Here is a 21,108-nt window from a genome sequence, read left to right as displayed (position 1 = left end):
AAATGATAGGTTTCTTTCACAGTGATAGAAACTTTACAAAATAAGCAGGCACTGTCAGCATCGAAATATATTTTATGTGATATTTTAAAATTACATTTACTTTTCTTTAATTTTTCGGAATCGTCAAATGACATCATCAAGAAGAAACCAATGAGAGTCGCTCTCGCGTATAAGCCCCGCCCTACAAAGCTCGAACATGGCTGGACTGATCCGGGATCTTCAGACCTGCTGCAGGAGGTGAGGTGAGAGAAGTGGACGTCTGTCACAGCAACTAACATTAGTATTTTCAGTCTTAAATGCAACACTTGTTGTGTGGTAGGTTGCATTTGAGCGGACAGCTGATGTTGTTACTTTCGACTTTTACAGCAATAACATAGTCATGAACTTATATATACAAATAATTCGAACTTTTATTATTATTAGCTATTATTTTAAATCTCTTCTAATTTATGCATGACTGTTTTATTTTTATTTCTCTAACACTATGTTTTGGTGCAAAATCTGAGAAGATCCCGTTTGTTGACTCTCTTCCAGGGGGTCAAAGTTCAGTGTTAGGCAGTTGAAGATGGCCCTGCTGAGGTCTCTCCGGGCCCAGGGTCTCTGTGGGGCCCTGTGCTACACCGGGACCAGGAGCATATCCTCAGGAACCCTTCATATCAAAGATTCTCTGAACTTCTGGAGCGGTGGCCGAGTCAGCCTTAAAGATGTGAAAACCAAATCCGAACCCGTATATGAGCCTGCTACAGGTAATGTGTTTATGAAACTAATTTCCTTAAATCCACCCCCTTCTAAGCATTGTCCAATCAATCAGACTTTTCCCCATCAGATGATTACAGTCACATCTGGCTACATTGAGTTCCTCAATACACCATGTTGTTCAATGAAAAATCATTATTATCTCTGATGTTTATAAATGTGTCGCAGGCCGTGTCTTGTGCCAGCTGCATGCTTGTGGTGCCGCAGATGTTGATGCAGCTGTTAGGAGCGCCAGTGCTGCTTTTACAGTGTGGAGTAAACTGGCAGGCATGGAAAGAGCCAGAGTCATGGTAGAGGCGGCTAGACTCATTGAGGTAGACCGGAATGCATTGATCAGGCATCCTAACACATTGCATAACAGTGCTGCATTGATTCAAGTCGAGTTGAGTCTGATCTTTTCAGTTATTTCTGTTGCTGAGAATAGAAGAGAAGAGAGGAGATTGCTGAGATAGAGGTGGTCAACAATGGCAAGTCCATCACCGAAGCCCGTCTAGATGTGGACTCAGCCAGACTGTGCATTGAGTATTTTGCAGGACAAGCCACCACACTTTCAGGTTAGTTGTTTTGCCATTGAGCATCATGTTAAAACTTCATTACAAAAAAATAAAAATTACACCACCAGTCCAGAGTTCATTATAATTAAGAATTTGTTTAAATGCTTTAGAAGGAAATCTCTTGTGCTCACCAAGTCTGCATTTATTTAAATTAAAAATGCTGTAAATCAATAATATTGTGAAATAGTATTACAATTTAAAAGAACTGTTTTCTATTTTTAATATATTTTTAAAAGTAATTTATTGCTGTGATGCCAAATCTGAATTTTCAGCAACGTTCAATTTCTATTTGGTGCTCAGGAAAGATTTCTGTTGAAAGCAGTTTTCGCTGTTTAATATTTTTGTGGAAATTGTGATGAAAGTTTGGGGCAAGTAACATAAAAAATGAAATTAACACTTTTATTCAGCAAGGATGCATTAAATTGATCAAAAGTGACAGTAAGGACATTTATAATATTACGAAAGATTTCTATTTCAAATAAATGCTGTTATTTTGAACTTTCTATAGAATCTTGAAAAAAAGATTCCACAAAAATATTAAGCCACAAAAGCCAGCTTTTAACATTGATAATAATGAGAACCATTATTAATATTTAAGCGTTAATAATAATTGATAACTGAACAGCAAATCAGTATATTAGAATGATTTCTGGATCATGTGACACTGAAGACTGGAGTAATAAAACATTAAATTAGAAAACACTTCTTTTTAAATGTTATATTTTATAATATTTCTGTTTTTGCTGTATTTTTTTTTATCAAATAAATGCATCCTTGATAAGCATAGGAGACTTCGTTCATAAATCTTAATTACAAACTTTTGACTGGTAGTGTAGATAAAATTAAAATGATAGTTATGATAACTTGGGACTACACAGATGGGTATGGGCTATTCTTTCTCAGGTCAGCATGTTCAGCTGCCAGGAGGTTCGTTTGCTTACACACGTCGGGAGCCGCTAGGTGTGTGTGTGGGGATAGGAGCCTGGAACTACCCCTTCCAGATTGCAGCCTGGAAATCTGCCCCTGCCATCGCTTGTGGTATGTGATATATATAAGTGTGTTTTAGAACCCTAGGTATATAGGTATCCACCAATAAATGATGTTATAAATGGATAATAATACAATTTGATATGATTTGCTCAAAATAATTAAAATTAAATGATAATAAAATAAAATAAATCAATTTTAAATGTACAAGGGTCATTCCATGTTAACTCAACCAGAGGCCCCTGGCTAAAAAAATGTAGATTTAGATTGTTTTCCTGGTGAAAGAAATACATAAAGATGAATGCGACGTGACCCACATTTAGTTTTTGATTATTCAATATGTGCACAATTGAACTGTTTACTCATGAAGCCACACCAAGAGAAGTCTGTCTTTCACCAGAAAATCTAGCTGAGATATTTTGCCTAAAAATGACAAGATTATAGCCTTAACTATTAAATTATGGCAATATAATAACACGTCCTGCTACAGACATGAATGATACCTTGAAGTTGTTAAATTTGAAAATGTTTCACCTGGTGCACTATAAAACATAATCTTTGACCCTAATCCTGGAGAAAACTTTATTTGTTTAATATCCTCTTTGCTCACTCTTGATCTGTCCTAGATCTGTGCCTGAAATGATTGTCTTAATACTCTCCATTCACAGTCTTCTATTACGATTCAATTGTAGGTAACTCTATGGTGTTCAAGCCGTCGCCGGTGACCCCTGTGACTGCAGTGCTGCTGGCTGAGATTTATTCACAGGCTGGGGCTCCTGAGGGCCTCTTTAATGTGGTGCAGGGCGGACAGGAGACAGGTTCGCTGCTGTGTCATCACCCATCTGTGGCGAAGGTCTCCTTTACAGGAAGTGTGCCTACAGGCAAGAAAGTAAGACGACCCAAGCAGTAATAATAGCTGTCACAGAACTTCTTCACTTAAACAATTTGCTTATTGAATGGTTTAAAGGAGTAGTTCACCCAAAAATGAAAATCTGTTCTGATGAAGAAACAAACTCATTTACATTTTGGATGGCCTGAGGATGAGTAAATTTCCAGAAAAGTTTAATTTTGGGGTGAACTGTTCCTTTAATCTAAGTTGTGTTTATTATACCAGATAGCATACAGTACACTCTATTGAAAGAGAAAGTGACATATGGTGACCCATACTCGGAATTCGTGCTCTGCATTTAACCCATCCAAAGTGCACACACACAGCAGTGAACACACACACACAGCAGTGAACACACACACCGTGAACACAAACCCGTATGCTGCGGCGCCCGGGGAGCAGTTGGGGGTTCGGTGCCTTGCTCAAGGGCACCTCAGTCGTGGTATTGAGGGTGGAGAGAGCGCTGGACATTCACTCCCCCACCTACAATTCCTGCCGGCCCGAGACTCGAACCCACAACCTTTGGATTACGAGTCCGACTCTCTAACCATTAGGACACGATTGAGAAAGTCACTAATAGTAGTTGTAATGGAAACTATCCTGAAATGCACTTCCTTCATTCAAATGCACATTTTGGCCCAACAGATAATGGAAATGGCCTCCCGGGGGGTCAAACCAGTGACACTGGAGCTCGGTGGTAAATCTCCACTGATCATCTTTGAGGACACTGACCTAGAAAACGCTGTTAGAGGAGCACTCATGGCCAACTTCCTGTCTCAAGGCCAGGTACTGTACTGGAAAGTCGAGTCAAAGTATGAACACACATCTCTTTCCCTTTCTATTTCATATAAACATATTTTTTGTTACTTTTCATCTAACCATGCTGATATACAGACCAACTGCACAATTACTAGTACAATATTAATCCTAAAATTAAAATTTTGAATAGAAAGTTAAAAGAACAGCGTTTATTTGAAATACTGAGTCCAAAAGTTTTATACTGAATGTCAAGGCAGCATTACCGCTTTTATTTTCCACATATTTATTTTCATTGTTTCAACAGTTTGTCTGCAATTATCCCTTAGTAATATCAGCCCAATCAGACTGGACACTAATAATAAAACCCACTCACATTGATGCACATGCTGTTTATGTTCACCTATATTGCACATCTATAAATATGCTCTTCAGTAGCTCCATATTCATACAAATACGTATTATTTATACACTAATAAGTATTTTTTTGTATTGCCCACTTGTAGGTGTGCAGCAATGGCACCAGAGTTTTTGTGCAAAGCTCAATTCTTCCTCAGTTCTTGAAGGAGGTGGTCAGGAGAACTAAAGCCATCCAGATCGGAGACCCTCTGTTGGATGAGACTCGTATGGGAGCTCTGGTCAGTAAACCACACCTGGAAAAGGTTCTGGGATATGTGAAGCAAGCTAAGAAAGAGGTACAAGTGTTGTTCAGAAAATATTCACATAGTAGCATGATTGTATCGTTTTCTATTTGATATGGTTTAAAGTAGTTACTTTTTCTTGATAGGGAGCCAGAGTGCTCTGTGGAGGGGAGCCCTTCATCCCAGCAGATCCTAAACTAAAAGATGGATACTACATGACACCATGTGTGCTCGGTGAGTTGGAAAACTGTTGGCAGCTGCTGCTGTTTTGGAAACATTCAATGGTCTGTTTTTGTTCTGTTCGTGTTGTGTGTTCACTCATGTGTTTTGTTTTCAGACGGTGGCACAGATGACATGACGTGTGTCAGAGAGGAAATCTTTGGGCCTGTGATGTCAGTACTGACCTTTGACACCGAGGACGAGGTTCTTCGGAGAGCCAATGACAGCGCTCTGGGTCTGGCTGCAGGAGTCTTTACTAAGTAACGTGAAAATTATTTTTTGTTCACTACCATTCAGTCATTTCGGGTTTTTAATGTTCTTGAAAGAAGTCTCTTATCTTAATTGATCAAAAATACAGTAAAAACAGTAATATTGTGAAAAACTACTACAATTTAAAATAATAATATTTTTTGATTTTAGTACATTTTAAAATGTAATTGATGCAAAGCTGAATTTTCAGCATCGTTACTGTAGTCTTCAGTGTCACATGATCCTTCAGAAATCATCTTAATATGCTGATTTCCTGCTCAAGAGACATTTATTGTTATTATTATTATTATTATAACACTTGAAAACCGTTGTGCTGCGTAATATTTTTGTGGAAATGGTTTTCAGGATTCTTTCATGATAAAAAGTTAAAAAGAAAAGCATTTATTTAAAACATAACTTTTTTGTAACAATATAAATGTCTCTTCTGTTGCATTTGATCAATTTAATGTGTCCTTACTGAATAAAAGTATTAATTTCTTAAAAGCGACTCCAAACTTTTGAACGGTAGTACAGGTACTTCTCAATAAATTAGAATGTCGTGAAAAAGTTCATTTTTTTCTTGTAACTTATTTCAAAAAGTGAAACTTTCATATATTTTAGATTCATTACATGTAAAGTAAAACATTTCAAACGTTTTTTTGTTTTAATTTTGATGATTAGAGTTTACAGCTCATGAAAGTCAAAAATCTGTATCTCAAAATATTACAATATTTACATTTGAGTTTCAATTAATGACCATCTCTACAGTATAAATTCCGGGTATCTCTTGTTCTTTGAAACCACAATAATGGAGAAGACTGCTGACTTGGAAATTATCCAGAAGATGAACATTGACGCCCTCCACAAAGAGTGTAAGTCACAGAGGGTCATTACTGAAAGCTGTGGCTGTTTACAGAGTGCTGTATCAAAGCATATTAAATGCAAAGTTGACTGGAAGGAAGAATTTGGGTAGGAAAAGGTGCACAAGCAACAGGGATGACCGCAAGCTTGAGAATACTGTCAAGCAAAGCTGATTCAAACACTTGGGAGAGCTTCACAAGGAGTGGACTGAAGCTGGAGTCAGTGCATCAAGAGTCTCCACGCTCAGACGTCTTCAGGAAAAGGGCTACCAAGCCACTTCTGAACCAGAGACAACGTCAGAAGCATCTTACCTGGGCTGTGGAGAAAAAGAACTGAACTGTTGCTCAGTGGTCCAAAGTCCTCTTTTCAGATGAAAGTAAATTCTGCATTTAATTTGGAAATCAAGGTCCCAGAGTCTGGAGGAAGAGGCACAGAATCCATGTTGCTTGAAGTCCAGTGTGAAGTTTCCACAGTCAGTGATGATTTGGGCTGCCATGTCATCTGCTGGTGTTGGTCCACTGTGTTTTCTGAAGTCCACAGTCAATGCAGCCATCTACCAGGAGATTTTAGAGCACTTCATGCTTCCTTCTGCTGACAAGCTTTATGGAGATGCTGATTTCATTTTCCAGCAGGACTTTGCACCTGCCCACACTGCCAAAGGTACCAAAAGCTGGTTCAATGACCATGGTGTTACTGTGCTTGATTGGCCAGCAAACTCGCCTGACCTGAACCCCATAGAGAATCTATGGGGTATTGTCAAGAGGAAGATGAGAGACACCAGACCCAACAATGCAGATGACCTGAAGGCCGCTATCAAAGCAACCTGGGCTTCTATTACACCTCAGCAGTGCCACAGGCTGATTGCCTCCATGCCACGCCGCATTGATGCAGTAATTCATGCAAAAGGAGGCCCAACCAAGTATTGAGTCCATAGAAATGATCATACTTTTCAGAAGCCTGACATTTTTGTTTAAAATTTAATTTTTTTTATTGAACTTATGTAATATTCTAATTTTCTGAGACACTGAATTTTGGGTTTTCATTATCTGTAAGCCATAATCATCAAAATTTAAAGAAATAAAGGCTTGAAATATTTCACTCTGTGTACTGAATCTATATAATATATGGGTTTCATTTTCTGAAATGAGTGACAAAAAATATTGACCTTTTTCATGATATTCCAATTTTTTGAGATGTACCTGTATGTGTGATTTCTGAAAGTTAAAAAAGCTGTACTCATTGCTCATATTTTCCTTTCCTGCCTGTTTCTGACTCCCCAGAGATGTTAAGAGAGCCCATCGTGTTATAGAAAACCTGCAGGCTGGATCTTGCTTCATCAACAACTACAATATCACCCCTGTGGAGGTGCCGTTCGGAGGATACAAGGCCTCAGGTGGAGTTACCTGACATTTTTTTGTCTGTTTGTGTTTGCTCTGTAACATTAAACACACACTGTACTCAAATTAAACATGACCTTTTTACTTATTTTAGGTATTGGAAGAGAAAATGGCCAGGTGACCATTGAATTTTACTCTCAGTTGAAGACTGTGGTGGTGGAGATGGGGGATGTGGACAGTCTGTTTTGAACACGAGCCAGGTGTATTCTGGTTGCAGATCAATGACTGAATCTTACAGTAAGATCTTAAAATGCAATTACCAACATTTTCTTAAAACTAACGCAGTTATTGAAATATTAACTGTTATTGAGTATTAATGTTCTCCACCACTAATGGACTATGTTTCATGTGCCAGCATTATTTCTGTTAAGTAATGACAGCTGCCTGTGAATATTTCACAATAAAGTGCCTGTACTGAAGGATGGTGTGATTCTTAATGAGCATAAAGAATGTAAACTGCATTATTTTAAAGTAACAGTCATTATATTTGATTATTAAAAAGCTGGCATATTTTGGTTAATGTGCATGTGTATCAGACGATGCTTGTGCTGTGAGTATATGCTTTACCTATGCATTTGGTTGAGGAGACACTATGCTTGTAATATTTTTGAACTAATAACAAAAGATTATGCATCATTGTACTAAAAAAGCGTGTGTATAATGAAGGAATATTTCATGTAAGGTAGTGTGAAGTATTGTTTATTTTATGTATATAGTCATACAAGTGGCTGATGTGTCATGCATCATTTTGTACTAAAATCAAGAAGTCCAATCAATAAATATATAAATTCTAGAATATGAGGAGGATGAATTCCCCAGAACTAATTACCCAATCAAAAACTTTTAAAACTTGTACCTAGTAAAAGGACATTGTACTTTCATTAACTTAAAATAAATATATATATTAGCAAAAACCCATTAAAAAATCATTTTGTCTGATGTGAACTTGTGGTTTCAAAAGCATTTCTTCTTTTTCCTCCTTGTGACTTTGCTTCGAATACACTTCCTCTGTGCAAATATATAATGGAAAAAAACATGAATAAAAAACACTTTTTATCTCTATAAAGAAATAAAAAATACCTTACCTTTGCTATAGCTTTTTTGGGCTGTTTGAACTGTGCGATAGATTCTGCAAAAGACAATAAATTTGAAAAAGTCATCATTTGCTGCTTGAGTCAGCACAGTAGTGATTCATTTGGAGCCAAGTCTTGCAGTAGTGATCATGACCTGGAGTTACGGTATCAAAGTCCCGCCCAAACTCCCACAGACCCAATCACAAGCTCACAATCATGACGCCACACCCTGTTTTTATAGCATCAAATAACCAACTAAAAGCAAACATATTAGGATACCAAACACTTGAACCTAAAATGACAAAAACCATCTTTGGGAAGAATTTATTTGAAGTGTGATTTAATTTATTTTGGCTTATGCCCCATTTGTTTACATGGAGAAGGTGGGGTTTATTACCTATACTGCAGCCAGCCACTAGGTGATCAAAATGTTTTGGCTTCCCTTTTCAGGACATGAAAAGTCAGATTGAGACCTTCTGAACAAAAACCTCTGTTTCAGGTACTTACCATCTTCAGAGGGCAGGTCCTGCTCACAGTTTCTGGTCACCTGCCACAAGACAGAGAAATGTTTCATAATCTGAATTAAGTCTGGTAAACGCATATCAAAGCTTATACTGTATAACATCTGCTTTATACCGTTTCTGCTGCTCTGATTTGAGAGAGAGGTGTCTCCATCTCCATTTCGTTCTCACTCAACTGGCCTCCCTCCAGCAGCTTCCCAAGCCGGCTTTGTGCTGCCGTCACGCGCAACTTCATGCTGTGGAAGCGCGACTGAATATCGCCCACTCTGAAGTGCACTGCAGTTCCCTCGAACCACAGACTGTCATTTACACCTGCTTTGAATCCTGGTGGCTCATACTCAGGTGGAGTGACTTAAATTGAGACAAAAGCACACCAGTCATTAAGATATATTTCACTAAGCACATTCATTTTTTCCTAAAAACATTACTAGTTTGAACTATTCAACAAACTGTCATGAATCAACCGTTTTTATCTACTTCTCTCAACATACTGCAGAAGGATGTAAAGGCAGCATATTGTACCATCATCATAGTAGTAGAGTTTCATAGTGAGGTAAACGCCAGTGGGCAAAGCCTCTAGATTCTGCATGAGGAGGAACAGCTTCCTGATCAGGAGCGTTGAAGCTTTCTTTGTGTCCTCCAAGGTCACTCTTATGTCCCCAGTCACATTACTGAAATAAAGAAAAGAGGAAAGGATTAGTGTATGTGAGGTGAATGTACTGTCCATGCATAACTGTGTACAGTAAGATTTGTAATGTTTTTTTTAAATAAATATCTTATTGCTCAGTAAAACTGCATTTATTTGATAAAAAATATGGTTAAAACAGTAAAAATGTACAATACTACACCTCATGATGTCCATCTGTGGTCCACACTCTGAGTATCTGAACTTAAACTGGTAGGACTCCGTGACATGCTGAGAAAACAAACACATAAGAGACAAAACAGTTTGGAAAAGTTATATTATTAATGTCCACTTTTTAACATTTAGATCCACTTTTATATTGAAAATGTTTCTCTCCAGGTTTGCCTCTAACATTATTCTAATTTGGGTCCAAAAAGGGTGAATTTATGATCAATTTAATAGAAAATATATATTTTCTGGAAAAATTATATTCTTTAGAATTTGGCTTTAGTATAATAACAATATAAAAGCCAATTATTTAATGTTGTAACTGTGTAATATTTCACATACACAGTGCCTCGCAGTATAAATGATTTTGAACACAAAAAAATATATATTTATGGGTCCTTGGCATCAAAAAGTTTTAAAAACTCAATGGGCGATTGTAGACTTACATGACTGTCATCTGGGCTTGTGTGTACCTGCAGATAAAAAAAAACGAAAAGAAAAAAAACAGGAAATCTAAATAATGTGGGTTCTTTTGTGATTTTTTTTTTTATAGAATTGAAACCATGCATACTGACCCCAATGACCACCATTTGAAGCTGCAAAATATAAAGATAAATGAAATAATAATTAAAAATAAATAAAGAGAAAGAGATTTATATCTAAATATGGTGCTTTTGACTTACATATCTCTTCTCCAGTGCATCAAAACTTCCCAACAGCCTCGAAGGACAGAAGTATGGTTTTACTGACTTTGTATAGCATTATATTTTACACTTCAATGAAACATTACAAATACACTTATATACAAACATAGTAATTTACTATACAAAAATATAAAATAAAATTACCACTTGACGAGTTTGTGGGCTTCAGGGCATGAACAATCCTGTTTGAGGACTTTGATACACAAATCTGAAGAACAACATGCATCAAAACTGATTGTATGAGATATTTCAAACAGCCAGACGTTCATCCATTAATAAATCAGTGTGTATACTTATACCTTCCAGGTATCTGGATCTGTAGGAGTCCTCTGGAAATATCCCACGCAGATAAGTGATGGAGGATACAGCTATAACCACCATGCGCTTGACAAAAACCAGTGACTGAGCTTTAGTATCCAGTGCCTGATGAAACACAGGGGCTTAGTTTAAAGCAGCTTTACAAAGAATAGTGCCTTGAAATCTACTTCCACATACGTACATACATACACAGATATTTATTTGAGCACACAGTATTTTCTTAATAAGTTACATGAAAATGACATGTAATACAATTATAATTTTGGGGCCTTGAAGGAGTAGTTCACCCAAAAATTTAAATTTGCTGAAAATCGAGGCCATCCAAGATGAAGAGGTTTCTTTATCAGAACAGATTTGTAGAAATTTTGCATCACTTGCTGACCGGCATTATTGTGATGTTTTTTAGTTGTTTTGACTCTCATTCTGACGGCACCCATTCACTGCAGAGGATCCATTGGTGAGCAAGTGATAATAAATTTCTCCAAATCTGTTCAGATGAAGAAACAAACTCATCTTGGATGGCCTGAGGATGAGTAAATATTCAGCAAATTTTCATTTTAGTCTTAGTATTCCTTTAAAACATGACAATTTAAATATTACAATATCATTTACCTGCATAGTAAAACAGTTACAAAAACTACTAAGGTAGAGCAAAAGAATCAGATGGTATTTAACCTGTTAACTGTCGGTTCCACTTTTTGAGTATAGGCCTGAAAATGACATTTCCAACTTAAATTGTTATACATTTTGAATGGTTTGGAGATACTTAAGGGTGGTCTCTTTTTAAAGAAGACACTTAGCAGATTATTGTAGAGGTAAAAAAGTTCTAAAAATGATATTACAAAAAAGTTATGGAAGTTTAAGTTTATGAAAATATAAAATGTAAAAAAAATTAATATTTATATTTTATGTAAAATATATATTTTACATAACATGTTGTACTCTGAAACTGCTAGAAAATCAAAACCAAAAATCTGAAAAAGTTGTGTTCCAAATTTGAGGTTGATATCTCAAAAAATGAGCTTTCAGTGAAATTTTGTTTTGGGCGTAGTACCAAGCTTTTCCACTAGATGACCATCAAACCCCATTAGTAACCATATAAGGGCGGCTCTATTTCCATATATGGTTCGAGTGATCTGAAACGTTTTTTCCATTCTTTTCTCAATATTTATGACGTAGACATCACATTCAGAAGTATTAAGGGTAGTATGGCAGTATTTGATTTCAATTCATCCTCTAAAAAACACATAAAAGACATGCAACAAGAACCCTGTATGGATATAGTTCACGCTGCATCAAAAATTGAGAACCTATTGTTTTTTCTTTATATTCGAAACACTTTTAGACCTTTTTTTCCTCAAAAAACAGAATGAATTTTATCTTTTGAACATGGAGATTTTTCATGATTTTATATATGTATCACTATTTCAAAGTAAAGGCCAGAACTCTCTCTCTGACTGATGAGTACTCTTCTTACAAATTAACAAATTACAGTTGCCCTGTAAAATATTTTAAAAATCAGTCACCAAATATGAAAACTAGAGTCTTTAAACTTTCACACGATTTATAGTTTGTCAAGATTGCTTTTGGTTCAGACTAAGATATTACTGTTTAAATCATGTAATGTCAAGTAGGCCCGTGACAGTTAACAGGTTTAAAACCACAGTATTTAAATATATACCATGATATTAATAATTCATACCACTGTATTGATTTGCTACTTACGAAAAATGACAATGGTAACTTAATTCCACTGTTAGGCCTACTACAGTAAAATTGTGGTAAAATATTACTGTCCTTTAAAACACTAACAATAATGATGAAAGAAAGGAAATATGTTTCTGAAAGCTTCTTCCAATGACAAGCGGACTTCATTTCACAGTAATTAATGTTATATGATAGAAACTCCTACAGAAGTTGACTCGAGCTCGTTATTTGGTAACGTTATATTTTTGTAAGGTTGTATTATTATTATTATTATTTATTTATTTAAGTAACTCACCTCAACAATCAGCTGTTTGTCCTGAGCTAGTGTCTTCTGTCTGGTTGACATGTTTCAGCTAACTTTACTGTTAGCTTCCTCAGAGAAATTATCTCCTCAAAACCTGTTATGGCATCAAAAAACAACTCAGCACGTTATTAACTTAACTAATCTGCCGTTGTTTATGTAAAGCAAAGTGTTATTTGATAAATATGATCGTTTATTAGTGCCGTGCAAAGAACACAGCGATGACGATTTCAGGTAAATTACGGCGCGGAATAAACGCGCGCAACAGACACCTGTCACGGTCACGCGCTTTTGGCGGTAAACACAGAGACAGATAACTGATTTGGAAGGAGGTGTCAATTATTTCTAATTATTCATACTTGATCACTATTTACTAATATTTATGTATTACTACACGTGTGTGTGTGTGTGTGTATATATATATATATATATATATATATAAATGGGTGGGTTCAAACAAAAGGTGCTATCTTCTAAGTTGTGTATCAGATCCAGATGAAAATACCTGTAAATAATAGATTAAATATTAATCTCTCATCTCATATTCATCTTTTGATGTCAAACCCAAATGTTTTCAGTCTACAGCAAAAATAAAGGAATTGGCCTTACTGTTTCAATACTTTTGGAGGGCACTGTATATATATATATTGCATATAGGCTACCAGTCAAAAGTTTTTGAACAGTAAGATTTTTTATATTTTTAAAAGAAGTCTCTTCTGCTCACCAAGCGTGCATTTATTGAATATTTTTTCAAATGTAATTTTGCTCTTTTGTTGGTTTTGATTGCTTCTATTGTCCTCATTTGTAAATCGCTTTGGATAAATAACTAAATGTAAATGTAATTTATTCCTGTGATTTCAAAGCTGAATTTTTAGCATCATTACTCCAGTCACATGATCCTTCAGAAATAATTTTAATAGTCGGATTTGCTGCTCAAAAAACATTTTTTATTATTATTTTGTTGAAAACAGCCGAGTATAATTTTTTCAGGTTTCTTTGATGAATAGAAAGTTCAGAAGAACAGCGTTAATCTGAAATAGAAATCTTTTGTAACATTATAAATATCACTTTTGAATGATTTTAAAGCATCCTTGATAATAGTACTTTCTATAATGTATATATATATGTGTGTGTGTTTGTATTATTACTATTAAAAAACAGTTAATTGAAAAAAAAAAAAATGGTTTTATTGTTTGAAATGCAGGAATTTGTGACAATACAATAAGCTGGTCCCCACTGTATAACTATCTCTTTTCACAACAAAAAGGTCTGAAAGACACATATTAACCCAATGTTACAACAATACATTTCAGGTAGTTTCAATACCACTCCTACATGGATGTGCTAGGCTAACTAGTAGCAGTACTTGATGTTGACAGTCCTTGTACAAGTCTATTACACTATGCTGCACAGTCTAGTGTGTTTCTTTACTGTTGTTTGGAGAAGTAGTCTTTGCTCTGCTGGACGTCAGGCTTAATTGTGTCTTTTCCGGGCTTCCATCCGGCTGGGCAAACTGGGGCGAATAAACAACAACAAAATAAATTTATATTTAATATTAGTGTTGCTAAAAGTTATTTTAAAAATGAGCTGACATTGAAACCCATTTCGTTCTACCTCTTTGATATTACAGGGAACACACTGCACTGTATGAAGTACTGCCAGTACAAAGACAAGAAAATATGCTGTACCTTCTCCATGTTTGTCGGTGAACTGAAAGGCCTGCACCAAGCGCAGGGTTTCTTCGATGGAGCGGCCCACTGGCAGATCATTGATGGTTATCTGCCTCAGAATGCCCTTGCCATCAATGATGAAAAGTCCTCTTAGTTAGGAAAGAAAAAAAAAAAGAAGTCAATAGCAAAATTAAAGAGACATCTGAATTGTTTTATTCTAATCTTGTGTGCCAAATCCCATGTAAAAAAATACACTGTTCAAAGGTCTGTGGTTGATAAGGTAAAAACTGATATTGTAAAATATTTTTACAATTTAAAATAAGTTTTCTATTTTAAAAATATAATTTATTCCTGTGATGCATATCTGAATTTTCAGCATCTTACGCCAGTCTTCAGTGTCACATGATTCTTCAGAAATCATTCTAATATGATGATTTGCTGCTGCTTTCTTTTTATTGTCCCTGTTGTGCTACTTAATATTTTTGCACAAACCATGATAGTTCAAAAGAACAGCATGTATTTGAAATAGAAATATTCTGTAATAATACTAGAAGTCTTAAATGTCACTTTTGCTTAAATTAAATGCATCCTGATCAGTTAAATGCTAGATTAGAGTATTTGTTTCTTCCTTACAAAAATAGGCTAATAATAAATCAATACTGACCTTTCGTTGACAATATATATGGTACTTTTCAAAATATTCTATTGGATTTAAGTAGTCCCCTCATACCTGTATGCAATACCCTCATCTTCCTTCAGTACACCATAGTCTCGAGATATGGAGCGGAGGGAGTCTGCCACCAGAGGGACTTTCATATGCCCTAAACCGCCTTGTTTCCGAGGTGTGTTTATCCTGGAATCATCACACAGAAAAAAACATTGTCATTCAAGTTCAATAATATGGAGCAACGCTGCCTATAGCACTGTACAATGATTAAAGACAAGGTTGTTTTTAGGCACAGAATGACTGTCAATATAAAGAGTGGAGTTTAAAGAACGCAATGTAGGGGTTTTATATAACGAGGAATCACATCCTCCACAGTCCAAAAAAAGTTATTTATTAAAACGAAGCTTCTGAACAGGACCTTCCATGTTTACATGACACCTAGTGATCAAAATCTTGGCCTGGACTCCCAGGTTTTAGTACAGATTGTGTTCATTCTGAAAGTTCATTTCTGACTAATTTTCTAAATTCTAATTTTATAGAAGACGAGGCTTAAGTGATAGTCCACCCAAAAATTTTAATTCTGTCATCATGGACAGCTTTATAATGAAATATTAGAATAAACGAAGCAGAATGTACACTATTTTAATTCCATATTAGGTCTAAAATTAATGCACTTTGTTGTCACCTTTAAAGGTGGTATTCACTTACATCTTGTTGTTCAGTTAAGTAATTATAATCATAATGCCTTCCTTTTTAAATCTGAATCAAAAGGCGTTGGGGTGAATCAAAGCCACTGCTAGCCTCTGGGATGTGTTGTAAGTTTGTAATTGAGGTAATTGACACAGTTTTAGTCGTGTCACACCACAAGAAGAACCAATGACATTAGATGAGATAAAGGAGGGAAAGGCTGTCAAACCTTATGTTAAAGAAAAAGTTAAAAAATAAATAAACATTTTACATGACATCAGACCCGCAAAGATGTGAGACAAGCAAATTATCATTAACAAATTCTAAAACTGAAAGCAAAAGAAAGAAAAAAAAAAGTTATATTTCAGCTAGTTGTGAAAGCAACTTATTTTCATTTAATTTAAGTTGAAGTAAACTAAAATAAACTAAAGCATGTACATTTTAAAAATAAAAATGACAAAACAACAACACTTTAACTATTAAAAACTATAATAGTATGCTAATGATAGTGATACTGCAATAGAACACATTGTTGCTCATTTCACATTCAAAGTGGGTGTTTCTTAAACGTGCAAGTATGATATAAGCCCTTTACACTGTAAAAAAAAAAAAAAAAAAAGTTGAGCCAACTTAAAATTAAGGCAACCAGCTTCAGCAGATTTTTGAGTTCTCAACTTATTTTTGTAAGAGATTCTCAACTTTTTGTTGAACAAACTTAAGTTGAGAAAACTCAAAAATCTGCTGAAGCTGGTTGCCTTAATTTTAAGTTGGCTCAACTTTTTTTTTTTTACAGTGAGTTTGACATGTTTTTTCTTCATCTTTATCGCTCACCAGGCAAGATGACAGAAGTGGGAATCAACAGAGGCACCAATGACCTCACAGTTGATTTTCTTGAACTCCTCGACAGCATCACTGAAGGCGATGATCTCAGTGGGGCACACAAAGGTGAAATCCAGCGGATAGAAGAATAACACAACATACTTCCCTAGAAACAAGAGAAACGTATTTGCCTCAAGTGCACAGGGTGTAGGGGGGGGGGGGGGGGGGGGGGGGGGGCAAATAGGTTTGTAGCATCATACACTGTTTAAAAAAAAAAAAAAAAGAAAAAAAAAAAAGTTGAGCCAACTTAAAATTAAGGCAACCAGCTTCAGCAGATTTTTGAGTTCTCAACTTATTTTTGTAAGAGATTCTCAACTTTTTGCTGAATAAACTTAAAACAACAAGTTGCGAAAACTCGAAAATCTGCTGAAGCTGGTTGCCTTAATTTTTTCTATCTCTTTAAATTTTTACAGAAAATCACAATAACTGATCTTGCACTGTTGCTTCAACACTTGTTGACATGTAACAATAATTTTTATTGGTCTGAGTTTAAGGTGGGCATGAAGCTTGTCAGAGAAATTGTAAGGTAATTGAGCCTGACATAGAAAATTTCATTAATCACTAATAAGGGTACTAAAGCAATTATAAGTAAGCTTACCAACAAAGCAAGGGTTTATGACACTGGTTTGACATAAACTTTTTTTAATTTGAAAGAGCAATTTATAAAAGAAACTTTGATTTTTGTGAAAAAGGTCATTTTAGGTAGAAATGGCTGGTTAAGCTAAAATGGGCCACAATTTTCAGCTAAAATGCGCTGCATATGCACACACACTTTTAGACAGAAATTGAGGGTGAAAACAGGTTTATAGGCCTAGAAATGCATCCATACGAAATCTTAACACTCTTTTAAAAAAATTGGATTGCAGACAGTATGACAGGAGGACAAGTAAAGAAAGAAAACAGACGAGAAGAGAAAGAAAGGAAGATGTCAGTAAAATGAGCAGCATACACATACTTTTAAACAGAAATTGAGGGTGAAAATAGGTTTATAGGCCTACTGTAGATATGCATCTATACAAAATACAAGCATACAAACATACATGCACACAAAAGACACCAATGCACAGAAACACACACCTCTACAACAACATCAGTACATTTTTAATTGCATTGTTTAATTAAATATTCATTCAAGTTTCTATTTAATTAAATACATTAATGGTGTTGCTATGGCACACTAAAGACAATAGTGTCAATTTACAGTTAAAAATAAAATGATTTAAGCTGAAATTACCTGTGTTGTTCTCTTTTTATATTGGCCCATTTTACCTGAATGTTGTGCCTCAAGAAGGTACCTGCTGATACTCTAACTTTCATCATTTTAAAACTAAACTTTTTCACATTTAAACAATATAAATATACTTAAGAGGTATTTAATTTATAAAAATATCATTAGATCTCATGCATAGCTTAATTGATGGTATTATAGGTAATTTACCAAAATGTGGCCCATTTTAGCTGACTTCACCCTACACAATGTTACGCAATGTGTACTATCACTAATAAAATATTTGTGATCCAAAGTCACACCCTTGAGTTTCCTGACAATACTTCCTTACACTGGTTTTTTTAATCGAATAACAAATGCATATTTTTTTACAGTTAAATATTCTTCATGTCTCACATATTGCATTCTGTTTGTGTTGAGCTTGACAGCTCTTCTTCGCCACATTAATGTCATACCTTTGTAGTCAGACAAACTGAGATCTTTAAACTGTCCATCTGGCATCACAGCTTTGGCTGTGAAGTCTGGAGCAGGCTTGCCAATATGTGCATTTCCAGCTGCCATTTCCTGCTGGGGCCAAGAGAAGAAAAATGGGTTTCAAAAACAATAAAAAAGAAATAATAGGAAATACCTTTGTAGAAAAACAAACAAACAAACAAAACGCTAATACCACATTTCAGATTCTGTATAAAAAATAAACCCATGTGCAAAAATATTTTGATCTATGATTATAAATAGAATATGACAGTTAGCCCTCAGGAAGTCCTTTTCTGTATTTCGTTATGTCAAGGTTTCCTTAATTTGCAACCCAAGTAATTACTAACTTCCGTAATAGTAAAGTTTTTGACGTAATTCTATTTACATACACAAATTTACTATTATAATAATTTTATATAACGCAGTTTTAAACCTCAGATGTTCTTATTGCATATCAGAAATATTTGTAAAAATTAAATTTAAAGCACTTTTCATTGATCGAAGTGCAACAGGTAAGTTCATAAATACAGTCACGAAATTACAAGGAAATTTCCATGATAAACAAGAGCATGAAAAACGTGTTCGGTTACTTCGCATGAAACGCAGTGGAAAGAGTAAAGAGAAATATTAACACTTACCTTCAAGAGTAACCCGAGTGTCTCTCTCTGTCAATGAATGAGAGTGAACTCACGCCAGTGCTCTGTGTTTAAATAGATCCTGCTCAAATATCGCGATACTCCGCGAGATCCACTGCCTCGAGGAGTAATGCTCCGTGGAATGACCGAATTACAGAGATCTGTTTATGGCAGCATGACTTTGCGCATTTTCTGAGCCGGACACATGCGGAGATGTGATGTGCTGTTTCCAAAATCAGTGTTATATAAACAAATATGCAAATACTAATATACTGCCCACTTAGCTACTTTTACAAAGATAGCTGAAAATGTTCAGTAAGCAAAATAGAACATGTAGGCTTAGTGCTTATCATAAACTATGCTTTCAGTGGCTTTACTCTATTTTTAGTCATAACACAAGACAAGTTGTGAACTGCATTTGTTTTGAAATGAATTAAAATGGTGTAAACAATTGTGTTAGAGTAATGAGCTACTTTATTTCTCCCTCAAGCAGAACTTCTTGTTATTAACTAATCAGCCATAGGTTTCATGTCATGGGGCTTCTGCCATGTGACTTTCTGTATTTGTCAAAGTCAAAGGCTTTTACTTAATTCAGTTGGATTTTCCTCAACTTCACCAAACATTATGTAACTGCAGATCCTCACTGACCTCACAGTTCACAGATTATTATAATCTTTCTGCCATATACACATTCACTGAATTGCTATGTCAAGATAAATGCAATGTACGCGCATTTCCTTGTTGAGGAGGAAACACGGCTCGTGGGATTTTCCCTGCCGTCTTGTGTCAGACTGATGCTTTAACATTCCTGTAGGGTCTCTTATATCATGTTCATTTCCTCTTCTCTGTTATCTGCAGCGGCTCCCAGAAAATAAATCATTGCACTCATCCAAACATGCATACATCTTTGTACCATAAACACAATAGCTTGGCATTCCCAACGCTTCCTACGTTTAGACCATCTTATGTTCTTTGTTTTTAGGCAGCGAGCTGTCATTTACAGACTTCATCTTTTTTTGTCTTCTACCTCCACCTCCCCGTCTCTTTCAGCGTCCCGGCTCTCAACCTAGTTGCCATGGGCACCAATGAAGGGTCTGATAAGAGGCGGCCGGACACAAAGAGATCATATTAAAAACGCAGCTGCAGGCTTCAGATCAAATAATGCCTCAAACATGTGTTTTAAAAGGAGCTGCTTTCAAGCTACAAACATGGGAATAATCAGCATATCTCTCATCATTAGTAATGACCGTCTCTACTGCTTTTGTGTCACGTTCACAGGTTTTAGTGCATGTATAACAAACAACATCCATAACCCGGGTTTTGCTAACTTCAAAGTGGGTTCAGTTTGCTAAATCATAAAAGGAATGTTTTAGGAGGGATTACATATCTAGACAGACCTTCAGCGTGAGTCAATATGAAATGTTTGACAAGTTTGTAGTGCTGATAAGAGCAATAAAACATAAGGATATAGTCATGTTAGTCAAGTTACTTTATCCTTGCAACTTTGTTGAAACACACTAAATCTGATTCAGTATACTTTAAATTATGCAAAACTGTCATTAATATTTTTTGTTTCACTTTATTGTACACATCAAATTATGTCAAGTCATTGTTATTCAGAAATGCATGTTAGTTCAGCTGTGAGTCCCATTCAATTCTAATTATAACTTTTAAAATTATAGGTTTTAAATAAATGTTACAGTGAAAGGCAAATGGCAAAATTACAATACTAAATTTACATTTTTAATTGCAAGCAAATGTGTTACACATATTCCTGTAAACTCAGAGAAAAAGGAGATTTTCCCCATTAGCGTCTAGCGACGCAGTCCTCGTTCCGGTATCTCAGGGAACCGAGGATACGTAAGTAACCGAGTACGTTCTTCTCTCCTATCAAATGAACTTTAATGGTTTATAGCAACCCCAAAGTCCCACCCATCACAATTAGGCTGATAGTTGTTCATTACTGTTATCACCTGCTATAAACCATATTTAATAAAAATTCTAAAAATAAAACAGTTAACCAGTTTTTTTGTTTAAATAGAATGATAGCCTATTCAATGATATGCAATAAACTTTCAGAGC

At 35.5% G+C, this 21,108-nt stretch overlaps 3 protein-coding genes across 5 annotated transcripts; 1 reads left to right on the top strand and 2 right to left on the bottom strand.

The window, feature by feature from the left end:
• Positions 1-129: 129 nt before the first annotated feature.
• LOC306880811 (4-trimethylaminobutyraldehyde dehydrogenase B) lies at positions 130-8,250 on the top strand. Of its 2 annotated transcripts, none has more exons than XM_079434582.1 (12): positions 130-315; positions 535-746; positions 925-1,070; positions 1,181-1,310; positions 2,214-2,348; positions 2,990-3,186; positions 3,832-3,972; positions 4,449-4,637; positions 4,730-4,817; positions 4,921-5,062; positions 7,193-7,305; positions 7,404-8,250. In XM_079434582.1, exons 2-12 carry the CDS (start codon positions 566-568, stop codon positions 7,496-7,498), a joined length of 1,557 nt encoding a protein of 518 aa, XP_079290708.1. In that variant the 5' UTR covers positions 130-315; positions 535-565; the 3' UTR covers positions 7,499-8,250. The 2 variants fall into 2 exon arrangements, with proteins under 2 accessions (XP_079290708.1, XP_079290707.1); XM_079434581.1 differs by having other exon boundaries at positions 185-237; positions 7,404-8,034.
• Positions 7,994-13,085, bottom strand: LOC306880812 (HORMA domain-containing protein 1-like). The gene is made up of 12 exons (XM_079434583.1): positions 12,781-13,085; positions 10,760-10,883; positions 10,605-10,668; positions 10,440-10,476; positions 10,332-10,352; positions 10,203-10,229; positions 9,752-9,819; positions 9,426-9,574; positions 9,019-9,254; positions 8,890-8,929; positions 8,395-8,438; positions 7,994-8,317 (listed from the first exon to the last, which is right to left on the bottom strand). Exons 1-12 carry the CDS (start codon positions 12,829-12,831, stop codon positions 8,264-8,266), a joined length of 915 nt encoding a protein of 304 aa, XP_079290709.1. The 5' UTR covers positions 12,832-13,085; the 3' UTR covers positions 7,994-8,263.
• Positions 13,086-13,714: 629 nt separating this feature from the next.
• On the bottom strand, positions 13,715-19,121 carry LOC306881285 (peroxiredoxin-1). 2 transcript variants are annotated; one of them, XM_079435297.1, is made up of 6 exons: positions 19,030-19,121; positions 18,373-18,484; positions 16,642-16,795; positions 15,187-15,309; positions 14,475-14,605; positions 13,715-14,299 (listed from the first exon to the last, which is right to left on the bottom strand). In XM_079435297.1, exons 2-6 carry the CDS (start codon positions 18,476-18,478, stop codon positions 14,214-14,216), a joined length of 600 nt encoding a protein of 199 aa, XP_079291423.1. In that variant the 5' UTR covers positions 18,479-18,484; positions 19,030-19,121; the 3' UTR covers positions 13,715-14,213. The 2 variants fall into 2 exon arrangements, with proteins under 2 accessions (XP_079291423.1, XP_079291424.1); XM_079435298.1 differs by having other exon boundaries at positions 18,373-18,481; positions 19,030-19,053.
• Between the last annotated feature and the right edge of the window lie 1,987 nt (positions 19,122-21,108).

Source organism: Barbus barbus (genome assembly GCF_936440315.1).
Source record: "Barbus barbus genome assembly, chromosome: 15".
Taxonomy (NCBI): Eukaryota; Metazoa; Chordata; class Actinopteri; order Cypriniformes; family Cyprinidae; genus Barbus; species Barbus barbus.
Note: the sequence above shows the minus strand (reverse complement) of the source record. Positions and strands in the feature narration are given on the sequence as shown.